The following is a 20,833-nucleotide window of genomic DNA, read 5'->3' as shown; positions in this document are numbered from 1 at the left end:
GAATGCCGAGAGTGAGAGGAACTAGGGATTTAAACTGAGGAGCTAGGGTTCAAAGGTCACCGATAAGAGCGTTTAAGGATGGAAACTGAGGAGCTAGGGGTCAAAGGTCACCGATGAGAGTTTAGGGATGGAAACTGAGGAGCCACGGATGAAAGCTGAAGAGCTAGAGATGGAAACTGAGGAACTAGGGGTCAAAGGTCACCGATAAGAGGGTTTAGGGATGGAAGCTGAGGAGCTAAGGTGAGGATTAAGGGATGAAAACTGAGTAGCTAGGGGGTTAAAGGTCACCGTCACCAATAAGAGGGTTTAGGGATGGAAACTGAGGAGCTAGGGTGAGGATTAACTGATGGAAACTGAGGAGCTAGGGTGAGGATTAACTGATGGAAACTGAGGAGCTAGGGTAAGGATTAACTGATGGAAACTGAGGAGCCACGGATGAAAGCTGAAGAGCTAGGGATAAAAACTGAGGAGCTAGGGGTCAACGGTCACCGATAAGAGGGTTTAGGGGATGGAAGCTGAGGAGCTATGGTTTAAAGGTCACCGATTAGAGGGTTTAGGGATGGAAACTGAGGAGCTAGGGTTCAAAGGTCACCGATAAGAGGGTTTAAGGATGGAAACTGAGGAGCTAGGGTTCAAAGGTCACTGATAAGGTGTGGCTCCTCATCCTGTTTGTCAACTCTACTTTTTATACTACTAGTGTATGTAAATCAGATACAGATTCAGTACCACACCCTCGTCCTTGTTTCCGTCATGAGGCATTGTGGGAACGCTCTCGTATAAATACCAGATGCACAGAGATGCTCACTTCCGACTAAGTCCTGTGTCTTCGAAACAGTTACTTATTCTAAGGCGTCTCGCCCTGCTGAGGCATACACCAAGTGGTCCCTCAAATAAAACAAAATATTAATTCTAGAAAAGTGAGCTTCGGCACCTCTCTCGTCTCGTCAACGGTTCTAATGTGATGTTCAAAAGTCGTCATGGACTCGTCAGTTGTGTGGATTGATCGGTAGCCAGACCGGCTGCCTCTGGGCCATTCTCAACGTCCGCCTCCTGCTGTCGTCCTCCAGTGGTTTCGAAGGACACTTCAGGACACAAACCCATGTGAACTCGGCTCCGGGGTTCTCTCCGATCGTGGTGTAAAAAAAGACCAACTCTTAATTGTGACATGTTGGACTGGTTTGTGGATGATGTGGACAAGGAAATGAATTTATGGACAAAGCGGTGAGAGGGTTCTTTTACTGTTTCAATACAATTTTTTCAGAAAAAAAGCTAACTATAATAATTTCTTGTAAAAAAAAGTTGTGTTAAATTCTAATAGTTAACAGAATAAATATTTATTTTTTAACGAAAGCAAATTCCTTTCATTGTTGTCATCCATTCAATGATCACAATGGATTTAATTTAATGACGGAAATGCAAGATAAACGTTGCACGAGGTCCCGCAAATACCCTAGTTGCAAGAGATGTGTTCTCCATCTGAGATCTCTATCACACTGTCAGAGAGATTCCTGGTCATAGCGAAAACTGTCACTACCTTTTACAAGAGTATCATGCTGCACTTTGAAAGAGGTTTTTTCTCTCGGCAGCAACTTTTTTTACCACACTCAATGAGCTTTTTTCTCACAGCGCGGGTACAGTAGGAATAGTCTCTATTAATGAAAAATTTAGTACCTTTCAACTTGCTTGCGCTTTTTAAGAACTCGTTCACAGTCCTTGTGAAAAATTTACAAACAATCAAGCGAGACTGTCCAACACGATTTCGACCTATACGGTGACACCCTTCGATCTCTAAATTTGAGACATCTAATTTCTGCTTACAGAACTGCAACACTATTTTTTCAGTCATGGACCAGTCTTCATCAGGCTCCTCAGGGACTCCCGCAAATATCAAATTATTCCGCCATGATCTATCCTCTAATTCGTTCATTTTATTTGTTTGGATTTTCAACTGATGTTCCATGATAGTACATCGGCCACCTAGCCAGAAATTTCGGGAACCAAAGTGATAGAACAATAGATTTGACCATATTTCTCCTTTTTTTGGTCATTTTCTCACATTTTTTTTGGGAGGGGGAGACCGGACCTCCAAGCATTCCAAACGAACGATCCTCATTTGCCGCTAAAGCTTTATAGACGTTTTTTAACCATTCTCTCACATTCTCGAGGTCAGTGCTCAAATCCAAAATCGTAGATTGCATTTTGATTAGATAACGAATCCCCTCACGAAGGTTGAAATCGCCCTCAAACTTGGAAAGCAGAGTCAATCGTGTCTCCTCATCTGTTGCAGCTCGCTTGTGGACACTCGATTGTCTTCCATCCCTTGCAGAGAATATTTTCCTTTTCCCAGAAACAGGAGTTTTATATTTTTCTATCCCTAACAGCTAAAAAAAGCTGTAAATGGTTTATTTTATTCATAAAATAAACCAAACACTTAAAGCACTACAAAATCGTTTTTTCAAACAAAGCACTAAGAGCAAAGAAACAGGGGGGGGGGGGAATGTTCTGGATAATTTTTCACAGGACTTCGATGTTGCAAAACAAGAAGCGGTTCGACGGACAAACACAGATTTATTTCCAGAACAGCAATTTACACGTATTTACAAGCTAATCAGAGAGCTAACAACTTTCTCGCAAAGTTTAAACGCAACTGACTTCAGCAATAGAGTCTGTCTATTCGAGTCTCTTTTAGCCTGTCTAGCCTCTCTCAGTCTGCCATCTTGTGAGCGCCACGGTATTTATAACCCGGATAGAAACTTCGAGAAAAACATTCCACAAAATTTCTATTTCACAGTTTCCTAGTCGGCGACGCTACCGTATGGAGGAGCGGTCTAGATTTTTCTCTACACGCCCCGCCAGTTCTCTGCCAATCGCATGTCGCTGCGCTTAGACCGAAACCGGTATCGTCTGATTTCGACATTTTGAGAGCCATCGAACGGATCGCGACATCTATCGTCGATAGTTCGTAACATTGCCCCTCTCTTAGAATTGTTCGTCCCGACAATTCAGTCCTTAAATCGGCGGGTTGTCCCTGCGGTAAGAGTCCAGTCTGTTGAAGTGGACCACCTTGCACTTCGAGGATGGCGTCTTCTGGATGCGAGCTACGACGTCGTTCAGTCTCTTCACGACTCTGTAGGGTCCTTCCCATGACGTCTGAAGTTTCGGGCACAGTCCTTTCCGGCGCTTCGGATTCCAGAGCCAGACGAGGTCCACTTCCTTGAAGTCATGAGACGTGGCCCTCGCATCGTAGCTGTTCTTCATCTTTTCGGAGCCGATGTTGACCCTGTCTCTGGCGATTCGATGCATGACCTCGAGGCGCTCCTGGAGTTCCTGGACGTATTCTTCTGGTGGAAGAGAAGTATCTGGCGGTCGCCCAAACAGCAGGTCAGCAGGCAGCCGAAGATCTCGTCGCATCAGCATCTGTGCTGGTGAAAATCCAGTGCTCTCGTGGACGGCAGTTCGGTAGGCCAGCAAGAAAAGCGGTAACTTTACGTTCCAATCCTGTTGGTTCTTCGACACGAAGAGCGAGAGATGATTCAGGATGGTTCTGTTGAATCTCTCGACCATCCCATCGGATTCCGGGTGGAGCGAAGTTGTCTGCGTCTTCTCCATTCCTGGAAGCTTGCACATGCCGCTGAAAACCGCTGAAGTGAAGTTTCTTCTCTGGTCGGAATGGATCAGCATGGGGACTCCGAATCGAGAAACCCAATTTCGCACCAGAACTTCAGCCAGCGTTACTACTTCTTGATCAGGAACGGGATATGCTTCCGGCCACTTGGTAAAATAGTCCATGGTCACCTGTATGTACGTGGCCGTTGTGGGTTCTGGGTAACGGTCCGAGGATGTCCAGGGCGATTCTCTCGAACGGCGCACCAACGTTGGAGGCGGGCTCTGGTGCGCTTCGGAGGTCCTTTTTCGTCGCAGTTCTTGCACCATTTTCTACATCTGTCCTGGACTTGTCCCAATAGAACCGTTCACGGACCTTCTGGAGCGTCTTGGTGATGCCAAAATGTCCACCGGTCGGGCTTCCGTGCAACTCTTTCAAAACTTCTTTCACACGGGCTTCTTTACAAGGGTAGGATGAGTTGCCATCTGAACATTTCCCGTCCTCCGACTCCCATTTGCGGTACAGCACGCCATCTCTCATCTCCAGAGAGTCCCATAGCGCCCAGTATCTCTTGGTCGTCGGACTAGAAGAGGCGACGTTTTGCCACGTTGGTTTACTCCCGGTGGATTCTTTCAGGTCTGGTCGTATGTCGGGATCTTCTAGTTGGGCCTTTCGGGTGTTCTCATCGCTTCACGAATCGTCACTTGAGACTTGTGATGTTATCTGTCTCACTAGAGGTTTCACCGGTTCATACTTCTCTGCCTTAAGGCAATGGTGACAGTTTTGTGGACACGGTCTTCTCGATAGAGCGTCGGCATTTCCGTGTGAGGCTCCTTTACGATGCTGGATTTCCATATCGTATTCCTGCAACCGTTGTATCCATCGAGGGACTTGACCCTCGGGGTTCTTGAAGTTCAACAGCCAGCTCAAGGAGGCGTGATCCGTGCGAAGGAGAAATTTTCAACCGTAGAGATAGTGATGGAAATGCTCGACGGCCTTGATGATTGCGAGCAGCTCTTTCCTTGTGACGCAATAATTTCTTTCAGGCTTGGACAAGCTCTTGCTGAAGTAGGCAAAGACGTGTTCTTTGCCGTCCACTTCTTGCGATAGAACAGTTCCGATCCCGTTGTTACTTGCGTCCGTGTCGAGGATAAATTCTCTCTCCGCGCGTGGGAACGCCAATATTGGAGCCGATGTTAGGGCTTGTTTTAGAGATGTGAAAGCCCTTTCGCATTCGTCAGTCCACCAGAATTTTTGCTTCGCTTCAGTGAGACGGTGCAGGGGTCTCGCTAACTTAGAGAAACCTTGGAGGAATTTTCGGTAATACGTGCAAAGTCCCAGGAAGCTCCGAAGCTCGTGCACATTCTCTGCTCGCTTCCAGTCTTCTACGGCATTGGTCTTATCAGGATCTGTCCTTATTCCTTCTCGGGAGATGTGACCCAAGTAGGTGACTTCGTGCCTAAACAGACGGCACTTTGTCGAGCTCAGTTTCAACTTGGCATCTCTCAGCTTCTGGAGTACTTTGCTCAAATTCTCTAGATGTTCCGAGAATGTCTTCCCCATTATGATTTATTTCGTCTAATGATTATGTCGTCTAAGTACACGAGACACGATTCGTACGACAGACCATGTAAAACGGGCTCCATCAGTCGTTCAAAAGTGGCTGGGGCGTTGCACAGGCCGAACGGCATCACCTTGAACTGCCACAGTCCTTGCCCGGTCGTGAAAGCCGTCTTTTCTCAATCCTCCGGGTGTATTTCCACTTGCCAATATCCACTCTTCAGGTCCAGGGTAGAGAATCACTGATGTCCGGAAAGTGTCAAGAGTGTCGTTGATCCTTGGCAGTGGATAACTGTCTTTCCTGGTGACATCGTTCAATCTTCTATAGTCGACGCAGAATCGCGTGGACCCGCCCTTCTTTCTCACTAGTACGATCGGCGACGCCCATGGACTCGTTGAAGGCTCGATTATGTTGGTAAATTGCTACAAGAAATGCAAGTCAACAACTTCTTCTTGCTTGGCAAAAGGAAGCCTTCTAGGATGTTGTTTAATTGGTGAATAGTCCCCGGTGTCGATGTGATGCTGTATTAAGCTGGTTCGGCCAACATCAGCTGATGACGTGGAGAAGACATCTCGGAATTTTTCGATGGTCGACTTTGCGCGTCTTCTCTTGTCCGGATCCAGTTGGGCGTCTTCTGTCAGGTTCTTGAACAAACTTCCGGAGTCCTCTGGTTGATTTCCCGACGAGTCCCGAACCACACACGTGACGGGGACACACTTTTAGCGATCTCTTCGCCCTTCCGAATCTCCTTCGGCTTGTCGCTAATATTGACTAGTCTGACAGGGACGACGTCCTTCGATGAATTCACCAGAGCAGCAGCAATCAGCAGGAATTCTTGCTTTCGCTTGGGAAGTCCACTAGTCCGAGCTGAAAGTCCCTGGCTATCCCGCCTGTGCCATGGATGATGCTTTCCACTCTTGGTGGAATCGTGAAGTCCCGAACAGCCAATATTTTCCGGGGACGGATCTCTTCGTTGTCGTACCCAAAGAGGGCGACATGCTCTTTTGGCGTGTGCAGCTGGTTATTCTTCAAGTCAAGGGAGATCCCATATTTCCTGAGAAAGTCCAATCCGATAATGCATGGGTCTTGAATGTCAGCCACGAAGACGGTGTGACGATAGGGGACCGCAGCGAATTTCACCGATGCTTCCATCTTCCCATGCACTGTCATTTGTTCCCGGTAACGGTCTGTAACGTCAGTGAAGGTGCCCCGTATAGGAGTCGTTGTCGGAATTTTTGGGCCACATCGGTTCGGACGATGCCCACATTGGCTCCGGTGTCGATGACCATCCGGCAAGGAAATCCGTCAATGTCACCTTCCACGTACATTCCATGGTCTCCGCCACTCAGCTGCGAGATATGATAGACACTTGATGGGGCATCTCCTCCTTGCAGCGATCTCCGCCCCGCGAGATGGCCGCGTTTCAGTTTAACGGCTCGGAGCTCCTGGAGGTGTCCCCTCTCTTGGGAACTGTCATCGATCATGATCTTCGCAAGTGGCCCTCCTCATGGCACCTCCAGCAGACCAAGGGCTTGTCTCTCCGATTTTCTCGGTCGTTCCTTGCACTCTTCAGAAGTTCCTTAACTCTCTGATGATGTCTGCCGTAGCGTCCTCCGCCACAGACAACTCGTCGCTCTCGTCTCGAAGCTTGATGGGCTGCTTCGAACTTCATGGCGTAGACGAGGGCATTTTTCACGTCCTTGTACTCGCCCAGACGCAGCGCCTCGGGGTCCTTGACAGAATCGACGAAGGCTTGTAGCGTCAATCCGTCCCTGATGTCCGGCGGGCAATCGGGATATGCCAGCTGCGAGAGTCTCTCAATGTCCATGGCCAGTTCTTGCAATGTCTCTCCCGCTTTCTGCTGCCGGGTCTTCAGTTGCAGCCTGTGGATATCCTTGAGGTAATTTTCTCCGAACCTAAGGTCGAGGGCGTTCGTAAGAGCTTCATAGCTGGATCGGTCCTCGGCGACGAGCGTCTGAAGAACTTCGGCAGCTTCACCTCGGAGAGAGGCGGCTAGGTGAAAGGCCTTCAGTACACAGTCCCATCCGTTCGCTGAGGCGATTATCTCGAACTGGGTCCTGAAGATCGACCACGATGTTCGGCCGATTGACATCAGCTATGGCTGGCAGGACCTGGTGCGGCCGCTGTGGTGGTCGAGTGGTCATAATGACGGACTCGCATCGCGAGGATCCGGGTTCGAACCCCACCGTCGCCATAGTGGTGGTCGGCTGAAGTTGGTTTCCTGTGGTTCCCAACTTCAAGGCGCAAATGCGAGCCGATCTCCCCATTAAAAAGTCTCGCCACAGAGAGCAACAGGCCTACAACGATTAATTATTCAATCATTACACTTCACTCGTATTTAGAAAACTGGTGGCAGATGGCAGGACTACACATAACAAGCATTACACAGAAACAAACTTTACGTCAGGTTTCGCTACACGTACACACACATTCCCGCATGTACCAATTCGTTAGAGGTTCCGCAGAGGAATATGAACGAGGTACATGTGTGGTTTAGTAGTAGTAGTAGGACCTGGTGCGCGTCCGTGGAGAATGTAGGCTCTTGAATTCTCTTTTCTAGCTCTTGTATCTTCTTCGAGAGCTTCTCGTCGACCGCAATCACTCGATTCGTGACAGAGTTCATTTCCTGGGTGAGTTCTTTTTTTACGGCGTCGATCATCCCGTCCACTCTAATTTCAACGGCGGCGATGTCTTCCTTCACACCGGCAAGGGCGGAGGCGATTACTTGCTTTACTTCAGCGACTGAGTTGGTGACATTCTCCTTGACTTCAGCGATAGAGGTGTTGATAGCGGCAATGGAGGTGGTGACATCATCTTTCATGGCAGCGCTCGTAGCCTCTATCCTGTTATTCACGGCAGCAATGGAGGGGGTGACATCTTTCATGGCAGCGCTCGTAGCCTCTATCCTGTTATTTACGGTAGCAATGGATGTGTTGAGATCTCTCATGGCTCTGCTCGTTGACTGGGCATTCTCTTCGATGCGTTTTCATCTGGCCCATCACAGACATCACTTGATTCAGTATCCGCTGTCGCATCTCGTCCATGTCCATCTTCCTGGTCTTCATGCAAGTCTTGAATTATCCCACTTCTGACACCAAATTGTTCCGGATAATTTTTCACAAGACTTCGATGTTGCTAAACAAGAAGCGGTTCGACGGACAAACACAGATTTATTTCCCGAACAGCAATTTACACGTATTTACAAGCTAATCAGAGAGCTAACAACTTTCTCGCAAAGTTTAAACGCAACTGACTTCAGCAATAGAGTCTGTCTATTCGAGTCTCTTTTAGCCTGTCTAGCCTCTCTCAGTCTGCCATCTTGTGAGCGCCACGGTATTTATAACCCGGATAGAAACTTCGAGAAAAACATTCCACAAAATTCTATTTCACAGTTTCCTAGTCGGCGACGCTACCGTATGGAGGGGCGGTCTAGATTTTTCTCTACACGCCCCGCCAGTTCTCTGTCAATCGCATGTCACTGCGCTTAGACCGAAACCGGTATCGTCTGATTTCGACATTTGGAGAGCCATCGAACGGATCGCGCCATCTATCGTCGATAGTTCGTAACAATAAAAACAACGCGTCCGCACTTACTGAGCTGCTGTGTTCCCCCCCCCCCCCGTATCTCCGCCTATGCTCCTCCATTACCAAAGTTCGAAGCAATCAATTTTCTTATCTGCTTTCCGTAGTGTCCAGCTCACATCCATACATAAAGACAGGAAAGACCAACGCGTTTATAATTCTATTTTTTTTTTTTCATTGATACATCCTTGTCTTTCATCATTATATTGAGCTTTCTCATGGTTGTTTTACCCAGAACTACTCGTCTTTTTATTTCTTCTGTGCAAATTCCCTCTTTTACAATTCTTGATCCTAAGAAATCAAATATGTCCACAATCTCAAAACTTTCGCCATTTAGTTGAAAACTGAATATCTGTTCTAGTCATGATCTTTGTATTTAGGCAGAGAGTCCAAGCTTCTCACTTCCTGTTTTTACTCTGGATAGTTCTTCAGGTTCTCTTCAGATTCTACCATCAGAGTTGTGTCATCAGAATATCTAAGGTCGTTGATCACTCTTCTTCCAATTTTAACACCTGCTTCTAATTCCTCTAAATCTGATGCTCTCATTATATATTCTCCATAGAGAATAAATAAGTTTGGGGAAAGGATGCATCCCGGTCGAACCTCTTTTTCAATTCCAAACCATTCAGTTAAGCCATAGTTTGTTCTTACACTTCCCTGTTGGTTAATATAGATGGTCCTTGTAGATACCGTCAGTAAAAGTGGTCACATCACAAAGATATAAGCATTTGATTGAAGCGGTATTTTAAAGTACCGTCAGGATATAAAGGGTTAAGAAGCAACTTTTTGAGTACAAAGTGCAGCAACAGAGAGAGAACGGAGGTAATGGCAAAATTTGCATACAATCACACTTTTCATCTTTGTATGGACCCTAGCAAATATGCATAGTTACACAGGGTAGTTACTTCTGGAGGAAACATGTCATAAAAAGGTATAATCTGTGTGCACTCATTATTATTTAATATATAAGACACATTACTATTTAAACACGTATGAATAATTTTTATGTTATTTTCAACTACATAGAGACTTTTCATAATATCAGGTGAGCTAAACCTATGGAGTGAGGATTTTTAAGTTAATAATGTCAATTGAGGAATAGATATCCTTAAAAAATAAAATGTAATTCATCGCATTACGACATACGATATGAAAACAGTGAAACGACCATACGATGAAAGTGCCGCCATCTATATAAAATTATTTGCACTAAAGAGTTATTTCCTCACCTGCAACAAATTTATCGTGTTTAATACAAGTTACAAATATGAACAAAGTGTGTGGTGTATACAAAGGTGTAGTCATTGATGAAACTGAATTCTTTCACTGTACACAGTGTGAAGAGCTTATACATCCGGTGTGTGATGGAACAACGGAATCAGCTTTCCGAAAAATGTCGAAGAAAAAAAAAAGTGAATACGTCTGCAGACAATGTAACCAGAAACAACAAAAGGATCAAGAATCTATAGAACCAACTGACGAAGATATCACGTTAGTAGGGATGGAAAAAATCGTTAGAAGAGTGAAACAGGAAATGAAAAATATCTTTGAGGCTGCCATAAATAATGTGATTCAACAACAAAATTCCCTAGCAACAGAGATAATTCGAGAGGTTGTAAAGGCAATAGAATTTAATTCTAAACAAATGGAGGAATTTGGAGGAAAGATAGAAAATATGAAGCTGCTAGTGGAACAAGTACACAAGGAAAATGAAGAAATAAAACTTGAAAACAAATCTGAAACAGGAGGTGACAGAACTGAAATGTAGAATAAATGACTTGGAAACACGAAATAGAATAAATAATATAGAAATTAGTGGGATCCCAGAGACGAAAAATAAGAATATTTCTGAAATAATAGAAGCAGTACGAACACAACTGGAGATTCAAGAAACAACTGAAACAGAAGTAGCACATAGAGTCCCAACTAGAAACAAATACAGACCAAAACCTATAATAGTAAGATTTCAAAGAGAAAGATAAAAAAATATTTGGCTACAAAAAGCTAAAGCAAAAGGTGAAAATCTCACAGCTGATAAACTGAATTCAAACTTTCAGGATAATAGAATATACGTAAATGAATACCTTTCACCGGAAAACAAAAAATTGTTCTATATGATGAGACAAACAAAAGACAGACTTGATTACAGGTATGCTTGGGTGAAGGAAGGTAAATTGTTCCTTTGGAAAAATGAAACTTCTAAAATAATAAGAATAATTACCGAAGACCAACTACAAAAGCTTGAGTCAAATGCTGATGTCCACAGAAATTGAAGACTTTGAGAACTCAACACAGACCCCATATCCGTTGGAGGAACTTGATGAAGTAAGAAAATTTCTCAGTACACCCAAAGCAGAAAGTAAATCATTGACATTTCTAATTTTGAACATTCAAAGCTTACGAAATAATTTTGACAATTTTTTAATATTCCTTAGAACTCTAAACAAACCAATTGATGCGATATGTTTAACTGAAATTTGGATTGAAAATGATGAAAAATTTAATTATGAAATCACAAATTATGAAGGTATAAATGAATATTATTCATATACCAATTGTAGAACATACAATAGATCACGAGGTGTAATAATCTATATAAGAAATGATATTATATCAATACAAAAAAAAGGAACACTTAAATTCGGCTGAGGATTTACACATAAACTTTCCAGATTATAATATATATATTTTATTGTTATATCGGTCTCATTCATAAAGCATTACTCAATTTAACGAAGAACTACAACTATATCTAAAAAAATTAAAGACCAATCTATTAATAGTTGGAGACATTAATATTGACTAATACATCAGGAATAATACAACATCTCAGTATCTTGATATATTGGCAACAAATGGATTACTTTCGTTACATGAAAAAATCACAAGAGAAACAAACACTACACAGACCTGTATTGATCATGTTTTTTATAGATTCAAACAAAACACTGCACAGGAATTTGCAGTCTTCAAAACCAAGATTACTGATCACTATCCAGTATTGGGATTCATAGACTTCTTGCAAAAACAATCCAACAGTATTAGTGAGGAAAGTAAACATATAAAAACTATTAATTATAAAAAATTTGAAGCTTTTATCGAGCTGAAATCTCGCTGAATCTCGAGAACATTATAGAAGATGAAAGTGACGAAAACAAATATAAACACTTAATGAATATCTTAACACTGAACTCAAACTTATGGACTGACACTGTGAAGCAAAAACCAAAAAGAATAAAAAAAAACTGAATTAATGAAGACATTTTAAAAAGAATAAATTATAAAGAAAAACTCTATAGAAAATACAAAAAAAATCCTCTTATAATCTCGTACAAATTAGAGTACAAAGAATATGAAACAAATTTAAAAAAATACATAAAAAAAATTAAGCAGGAGTATATTAAAGATAACTTTAAAAAAACTGGGGAAAAACAAACGACTACAATGGAAATACATTAATGAAAATATATCAAACAAAAACATTGGGCATAAGACACTGCCAGAATGTCAGGACCCTATGGACTTGGCAAATAACTTCAATAATGACTTCATTACTAGGAATTTAGACACCAATGAACAAAATAGTTTTTGCATGTACTGTATGGAACAAAATAATATATCAACCAGTTCAACCAACACTATGTATTGTACTGAAATAGATCAAGAAGAACTGAAACAAGTAATAAGAGATCTAAAGGAAAATAAAGCAAGTGGCTATGATGGACTAACCCCTAAAATGATGAAAATAATTTCAAAATACCACCTAAACACATTGAAAAAATTAATTGATCATTCTATTTTAAATCGTATCTTTTATCATAATTAAAATACTCTCTCGTCCATCCTATATATAAAGCAGGAGATAGAAATGATCTGGTAAATTACAGACCAATAAGTATACTTCCAGTTTTTTCAAAAATAATTGAAAAACGTGTTAAAAAACGACTTCTAAATTTCCTAAATAGACAAAACTTTTTCTCTCCCAATCAATATGGATTTCAAAAAAAATAAAAACACAGAAATGGCAATATTAGATCTAAGTAACTATCTAAACAATGGCTTCAATAATAATAATATGTATTCCATAACTGTGTTCCTAGATATAAAAAGAGCATTTGACTTCGTTGATCTGGAAATATTAACAAGTTAACTATTCTCAATAGGAGTCAGAGGAAATATGCTTAAATGGTTTGAGTCATTCTATAACAAAAGACAACAAGCAGTTGTGATTCAGAAAGAAATTAGTTCTTTTCGAAAGAGTGAAGAAAGGAGTACCTCAAGGATCTGTACTGGGCCCAATACTATTTTTGATATACATAAATGATTTATGCAAACTGAAATTAAATGGAAAGTTGATAACCTTTGCTGATGACACAGTGCTTTACGTAGAAGATACAAATACATTAGATTTAATAAAAAAAAAAAGTAGAAGATGACCTAACAAATATTAACTAAAACTTGACATTCAAAAGACAAAATACATTTATATGAAAACAAGGAACATGAATATCAATGAAAGCATGCACCTAAAAATACATAATCATTGTCGCTGCCAAGATAATAGTGATTTTCTATTTCTTGGCAATAGCAAAGTTCATGAGTACAATTATCTGGGTATAACAATACAATATGACCTTAAATGGAACTCACACTGTGATATTTTAATCAAAAAAATTCAGAAAATATGCAATAATCATATATAATATGAAAAACTTAATCGATGAAAAATTTTTGAAAGACTTATTTTATGCATGGATTTATTCAATTATTAATTATGCAATTTGTGTTTGGGGTGGAGCATACTATGACAATATCCGGAAATTAGATAGCATGTATGATAGAATAAGATCTCAAATAACAACGTATAGTACGCAAATACAGTGCCACACTATATCTCTAAGACAAAACTACACATATAGAATGATAAAATTTTCACAAGTAAATGAAAAATATTTAACAAAAAATCGAAATAAAACCACCGGTAGATACAATAGAGTAAATCAGGTACCGAAGCCTAATAAAACACTATATAAAAAGAGCTTTTCCTACATAGCCCCCTAAAGTTTTAAACTTATTTTATACTGACAATCAAATTAGCAATAGAAAAAACATAAATCATATAGTATTTAACTTTGTTAAAAATAATGATTATGAAATGATTTTTACAAATACGCTATAATCAGATATAAAAATAGTTTTGTGCACAGTGTACGAAAATAGAAAGAAATTGTAAAATGATGGACGGATGTATAGAGTTGTTATAAAAAACTTGGTTTGCTTAAAAGAATGTCGAGAGATTTCAAGGATAGTAATACGTTAATATCCCTTTTTAATACGCTTATAAGATCTAAACTTGAATATGGTTCAATTATCTGGAACCCATTTCACGCTTGCCATATTATGAGTCTTGAAATTATTCAAAACAATTTTCTAAGGTATTTATATTTCAAAAAACATGGTCCTTATAACAATATTCTATCTGCCACTCATCTACGAAACAGTTTCAATGTCAATAGCTTACAAAAACGCAGAGAGTACTTGCTCGTTATTTTTTTCAAGAAACTGTTGACTAACCAAATTGATTGCATACCCATTATTAATAAAATCTGTTTCAATATTAAGTGTCACAATACAAGATCTAATTGTTTATTTGCCATCAAATCATATAATACTAATATTGGTAATTACTGTGCTGTAAACAGATTTTCTGAATTTTATAATGCGCTTCCTCAACATCTGGATATTTTTCATTCGTCTGTTACCGACTTTAGAAGATTTTTGCTGTGATTGCGTTGTATATATCTTTGTATAGAATTTTTGTATTTTGCATAATTTTTGTTACTTTTTATTTGTCTTTTGTGTACTTTATCATGTCGTTTTTTCTATTCTGTGCAAATTTTTATTTTTACTGCAAGCTGTAATTGGGTTTAAACCTGTAGCTTTGTATTATAAAAAATAAATAAATAAATATAAGTATAGATAGATACATGTATATGTATGGTGTTACATGCAATGTACTAACCGATATTTATAATACATAATTTAATTATATAACTGTGATTATGACTCTCAAAATGAGAAATCAAACAACTTAACCTATACCATAATCGTAAATATATAAATAAAAATACAATATAACATGTCTAATCTTTATAAAAGCTGTTGTCTGAAACATATATGATTATAACCCCCTCCTTTAGACCTGCTGGAAGGACTTTTAAGTCCCTTGGGGTCACAAAGTGTTTGTATTCATGTGTTTTAATGTTTGTACCTATGTGTATGTTTGTATTTGTATATATGTCTGTGTTTCTGTGATTTGTTTATTAAAAAAAGTTTTGAAACTTTTCAAACACAGTAGCATATGTATTTGACAAAAAATACTGAATAATATCTATATTTTCTCTAAAGATGGAGAAAACAGCTATTTCTTGTCTTTCTAATAATAAATAAAAGCATAATATCAAAAAAGCTTCGAAAGTCCATAAAATGACAATGTTACAAGTCCAAAAAAGACTAAACCACAACCAGTAATTAAAAACCTGATCTTCCAATATGCTTTGCTATTTCTTAATTCAAGTACTATAGATTCTACTTGAGCTTTTGCAAAATTTTCATCCTTGCTGTTATCAACAATATAATTTGCTAACTTGCACTTGTCTTCCAATTTCATTTGAGCATTAATTCGAGCAACTGCATCGCTCTTTGATAACGAGTCTCTCTTCATCAAACGTTCAAGCTGTTGAGATGGAAGGCTACAATGAATAGAAGAAATAATTTCATTTTGTAAGTGAATCAAGAAGAAAGCAAATCATGATATTAACTGCTTCACTGTCAGATGTGAATGCTTTATGTTTTTTCAAATATATGATTTTCGGAAGTACCATTTAAGTAACAACTGATACCTTGACTTATGAAATTAATTTGCTCCTGAAAGTTACTTACATCATCTTGAAAAACTTGCATTTTGAAGAAAATTTTGAGGTGTAATTTTATGGAGACATTATTTAGTTCATTCTACTCTATTCTAAAGCATTTAAAGTTCAAGCCGGCCCAGATACAGTGGCGTCTTAATGCATGGGCGCACCCGGGCATGGCTCGGGGGCCTCGAGAGAATAGGGCCTCAAAAATATGAGAAGTAGTTGAGTTTTTCGAAAATTTGCCAGGTAGGGCCTCAGAAAATCAACTTGGCCCTTGGGCCCATGATGCTCTTAAGACGGCTCTGCCCAGATAGGGAGTATGGGTATTCTTTGGATATGTGAGGGATGAAGAAAATGAAAGATCTCATCACCGGCAGAAACCTGAAAAATAAGTCCAAGTCGCATAGAAGGGTGAGGGGGAAAAAGAGTAAAAAAACAGAAAAAAAGACTAGTCAAAACTTGGATGAGTCTACTTCTAGGAAAAAAAACTGACAGTAAAAGAGTTACTATAGAAACACTTGATGACATTTCTCTCTCATTTCATTAAGCAACATTAAGTAGTTTATAAAATCATATTATCTTTATATTTCTCCTGGCTCAAAATTTGACAGACATCAGTATAAACTGAAAAACTTTTTTAATTGATTGATAGTCCCCGGGCTCAACAAAAATCAGTTGAAAAACAAATTTAAGCTAACTACAGTCAGACTTTGGTACGACATAGCTTCTGGGCACTGAATGAAAGTGACTTGATGAGCAGGGTTATAAAATTTCAAAATTGTTGGGGGCGGCCCAATAATGTTTGCCCCGGATCGCAAAAACCCTAGTTGCAGCCCTGTAGATGGAATACATTAAAACTATGAAAACTGTAATGAGACTGAAGAGTAATATCATTAAATACTATATATACTCGTGTATAAAAGCCGAGTTTTTTAATTTAAAAATTTGTTCCTTAATTCGGGGGGGGGGGGGATCAACTTATACATGGGTCAGTTTTTGAGGAGAAAATATCAATCCCCACTTTACCAAGTTATAGTTACATGGCTAGCTCAAAGGTCTCAACGTAATTGGACTACTTTAGATGGTGTTACTAATCAATAGAGTAATTTTTGTTATTGTCAAAGCCCACAGGACCGATGATGTTAAAGCAAAATCAAACAAATCCAAAACGCCACTGACTTTGATACCCAGTGGACTAGCAAGTCAATTTTACAGCCTTTAGATTTCAGTATCAACAAGTTTTTTTAAAGATTTTGTAAAGAATTAATGAAGTTCCAAAGATGTAGGAACAACAAAAAGCGGTGTCTTAAAGAAACCTGACATTGGTCTACAGTCAGGGACACCGGAAGTGAAAAAAATGATTGGTGTTGCTCGAAGTGTGTTTGCTTTGCAAAATAATAATAATAATAATAAATTTCTTTGGATAGAATACAATAATTCACCAGAGACCATATGTCCCGTTTTCAAGTAGAATGTCCTGTAATGCTCCACCCGGATGTGCTGAACTTTTTTTTTTCAAACCGAGCACAAATCAGGTCTATCACCATTTATGGGCGATTTACTACCTAGTGAGTTGCGCCGGAAGTGTAACTGTGTGTGTACCTGAGTGCGTATGTAGTGTTGTTTGATTTTTCAGTGCTGCTATCTATATTTCAGAAGAGAAGTGAGTGATGTGTTATGATTGAATTACATTTGTACCGTTTGTAGGTCTGATGCTCTCTGTGGAGAGACTTTTTTAAGGGGAGATCGGCTCGCATTCGTGACTTGATGTGCTGAACTGGTCGAGATCTGAATTCATTCTTTGGCCACTGAATCAATATTGCAAGAGTCTACCAGAGTATAATATATTCTAGGCAATAAGTTGACCAAGCATCTAATTGCAGATCTGTTGCGTATTATATTAATTTTTCGCATGTATATTGTGGGTCCGGATTGGATTCTATGTATGCAATGTTTGGCAGAGACAGATTGTATTTTCATTGGTAACAAGTGCACATACATGGTGGACTTAAGAAGATGCGGTAACACACATGGTCGCAACTAAGGCAGTTCAGGAAGTCTGGTGCCTTGGGCATTGGACCAGAAAGGGTGCTGAATTTTATTCTTTTTCGTTGAAAATTATAGGGACTGGGATAACAAAATGGCACAGTCCCCAAGCGACAGAGTAAATTTCCTTTTTTAGTTGCAAGTTTCTGAGGTTTTTTATGGTCAGGCCTGCGATACACTACACATTTCCTTTTTGGCCACCCAGTCACAGTGTATATGAACTTTTCTGTTTCAACATAGAAAAACGAATGCCACAACTAATTAAAAACTCTAGATTCGTCAATATTGGTTTTTATTTCTGCATTAACCAACACCAGGTCTGCAAATTCTCTTTTCCTCTCATTTTTTCTGGTCTACGAAATTTATCACACATTTTCACCGGTAAAGAGATATGAAAAGGTTTAAGAATACTGGTGTACAGTTTATCATAAGAAATTTAATAAATCATACCATTGAATTACTGAATGGATAGAATGCCACGGTACATAATTTAGAAACCACTGGTACAGCAAATCTAATCTTTTTGTTCTCTGCGGACCAAGAAAATATATTGTTGTAGAGTAGTGGCCCTTACCCTTTTTTTCCAATATGAATTTTCTCCTTGAATAATCAATTTTCTATTCGTTATTCTTTCTTCAATCAATTACATTAACTATCTGTATTAATTAATTTTTATAAACTCTATTACTTATAATTTAATTCCCTCTTTCATCTACTCTTAACATTTATTCATTTTTTCAATAAATTTAAAAACTAAACCAAAAAAAGTTGCTGTTTTATATAACTTTTTCAAAATTTGGAAACAGTTTCAATGTTCTTTACTTATTGACTCCAGCTTGTACAACAATATACAGGGTGTCCTTCAAGTCCTAACTTGGACCTTATCACATCAAGTGTTCGTCGTAAAGAAATGGTTCCAATTTTAAAAATGCTCAAATTGTATTGAAAAAAAAAAAAAAAAATCACCCTGTACCAATTTTCAGAGTGAAATTAAGAACCACTACTGTAGAGAGATTACCCTTATATCGGGAGGCAGTTTACTTAGACTACGGGCATTTCCAAATAAGATTTTTAAAAAATACCATGGAAGAGCGATTTCTCGGGATACAGAGTATCATGAAGTGAGGCTTCATAAAAAGATATTATTGGTACGAGACAGTATCCCTGGGCATGAGACACAATACACACTATTACAAAGTTAATAATACAATAGAGAAAGTTGTTTAGATAAAAGTCAACTCACATGAGGTACAAAATCTGGTCCCCTTCATCAATGATGATATGCAATTTCTTTGAGAAAAAATTATAATTATTTCTCTTTTCTTCTCTGCGTGAGAACCTCCCATAATTACCAATAATAAACACTGATGGCGAATATGTATATCACATATATATCACATATACATATATATCACATGGTTATGAAAACGCATGTATCTTAAGCAAAGGCAAATAAAAATATGATCGCCTTTTCTAACCTATCTCAAAACTGCTCGTCATTGGACAGAGAAAATTCACGGGGGTAAGGGGTGGGGAATCATCAGAAACATTATAATGTTTCAATAATTATCGTACATGTGGGAACATGGGTTTATAACAACAAGCAAAATTTCTGAACTGTAATTTTTTTTATTTTTTCTGCCATATGGTCACCACCGAATTCGGAGGCTGGTGGAATAAAAAGGTTTGTAGAAGACTGGCCTGGAGCGAAGTCTATCCAGTTTTGGAGAAGTACTTTGCGGTGGCATTTCTGGGGTTCTCAATGACGGATAAGTAATAAAAGAAAGGGTATGTGTGTGTTCCTAGAGTACAATTTCATTTTCTTTCTTCCCCATTATATTTTTTACGAAGAGAGAGTTGACACCTCTTCCCCACTATCCGGTCCTTTCGTATACAACCCAATCTGTTTTGAATTACTGTAGGTTGGACTGCTGGACAATGGCCATTCCAAAGAAGTGGGGCTACCGTTTAATTGTGATTGCTATGATAATAAAACCGATAAAAAGCACTATGCTTCAAAAAGAATTTTAGCAACTCATCGCAGAGACATGTAGGGGTAAAGCTAACTATATACTACGGTTCGGCTGCTGTGGTTGATCTTATCAGCAATCGTAGAATTTCACGTGAATACACACTGCTCTTAGTGCAACAAGGGTTTTTAATTTTTAATGTCACGTGAGATCTCGGGATTGGCTAATGGTTACCCCTCTTTCACGGACAAACTCCTTTGTCCTGTTGGTGTCCACAAAAGAGATTTTACTGTATATGGGTCATTCCCAAAAAAAGTGTACAAACTGTTTCTGAAACTTTGCAATTTTTTTTACAAAATTTCAGAGCACTCTGGTGGTAATTTCAATTTTTTCTAGTTCTTCATTTAATTCTCTGTAATGCCGTGTTTCTCAATTTGTTTCAGATAGTATATAATTTTTTTTAAAAATCATTGTTTGTAGCAAAACGTCAAAATCTGGCTGTCCCAGCTTCAAAAAAAGTGTTAAACAAAGAGACTTGGTGCAAACCTGGAATTTTTTTTCAGAAAACTTGGAATCACATTTTATATATGTGCCATAGATGAATAAAACTCACAATAAAATTGTGAGAATTTTTTTTTTCTCATGAAAATCTGTTTTTTTTGTTCGTGTCCCAAAATTTTTCCCATTTTAAAATGTCCACTCTATTACGGTCATTTGGAAAATATATTTTTATGCCAGAGTAAATCTGATAACATTTTTGAGCTCATTGAAAGGTTTACTTTTAATGCTTGATCAGCAATTTTGTATTTGACTTTTGCAAAATGACAATATTCACATTATGTCTTTAGTACCATATTTTTCTGTCAGATGTCCACTCTGTTACATCATTATCATAAATAATTAATTTTTTTTTCACCTATATCAGCATCTAGTGATAGCACATGGAGATATGCTTCAAAATATAATAAAAGTTTTCACAAATCATTAAAATTTATAATGAAAAAAATAATTTAGGCTAATTTGTCCACTCTGTTACGTCTTCAAAAACTCAACCAATGCAACAGAATGGAAACTATGATTTCCGGGGCATCGAACATCAAAAATGATTGGTGTTGCTCAAAGTTTATGGGAC

General features: G+C 38.9%; 1 protein-coding gene across 3 annotated transcripts in view; it reads right to left on the bottom strand.

Moving 5' to 3' along the window:
• Positions 1-13,232: 13,232 nt before the first annotated feature.
• Dpck (Dephospho-CoA kinase) overlaps positions 13,233-20,833 on the bottom strand; it is a 65,236-nt gene continuing 57,635 nt past the window's right edge. For all 3 annotated transcript variants that reach the window (XM_089255959.1, XM_089255960.1, XM_089255958.1), the window contains one exon: positions 13,233-15,520. In XM_089255959.1, the coding sequence (XP_089112085.1) occupies positions 15,229-15,520 (292 nt within the window). In that variant the 3' untranslated portion in view covers positions 13,233-15,228. The remainder of the gene's footprint in view (positions 15,521-20,833) is intronic.

The sequence above is a fragment of the Pholcus phalangioides genome, unplaced genomic scaffold (assembly GCF_987345545.1).
Source record: "Pholcus phalangioides strain wild (caught in Gottingen) unplaced genomic scaffold, Ppha-v1.0 ptg000004l_1, whole genome shotgun sequence".
NCBI classification, from domain to species: Eukaryota; Metazoa; Arthropoda; class Arachnida; order Araneae; family Pholcidae; genus Pholcus; species Pholcus phalangioides.
Note: the sequence above shows the minus strand (reverse complement) of the source record. Positions and strands in the feature narration are given on the sequence as shown.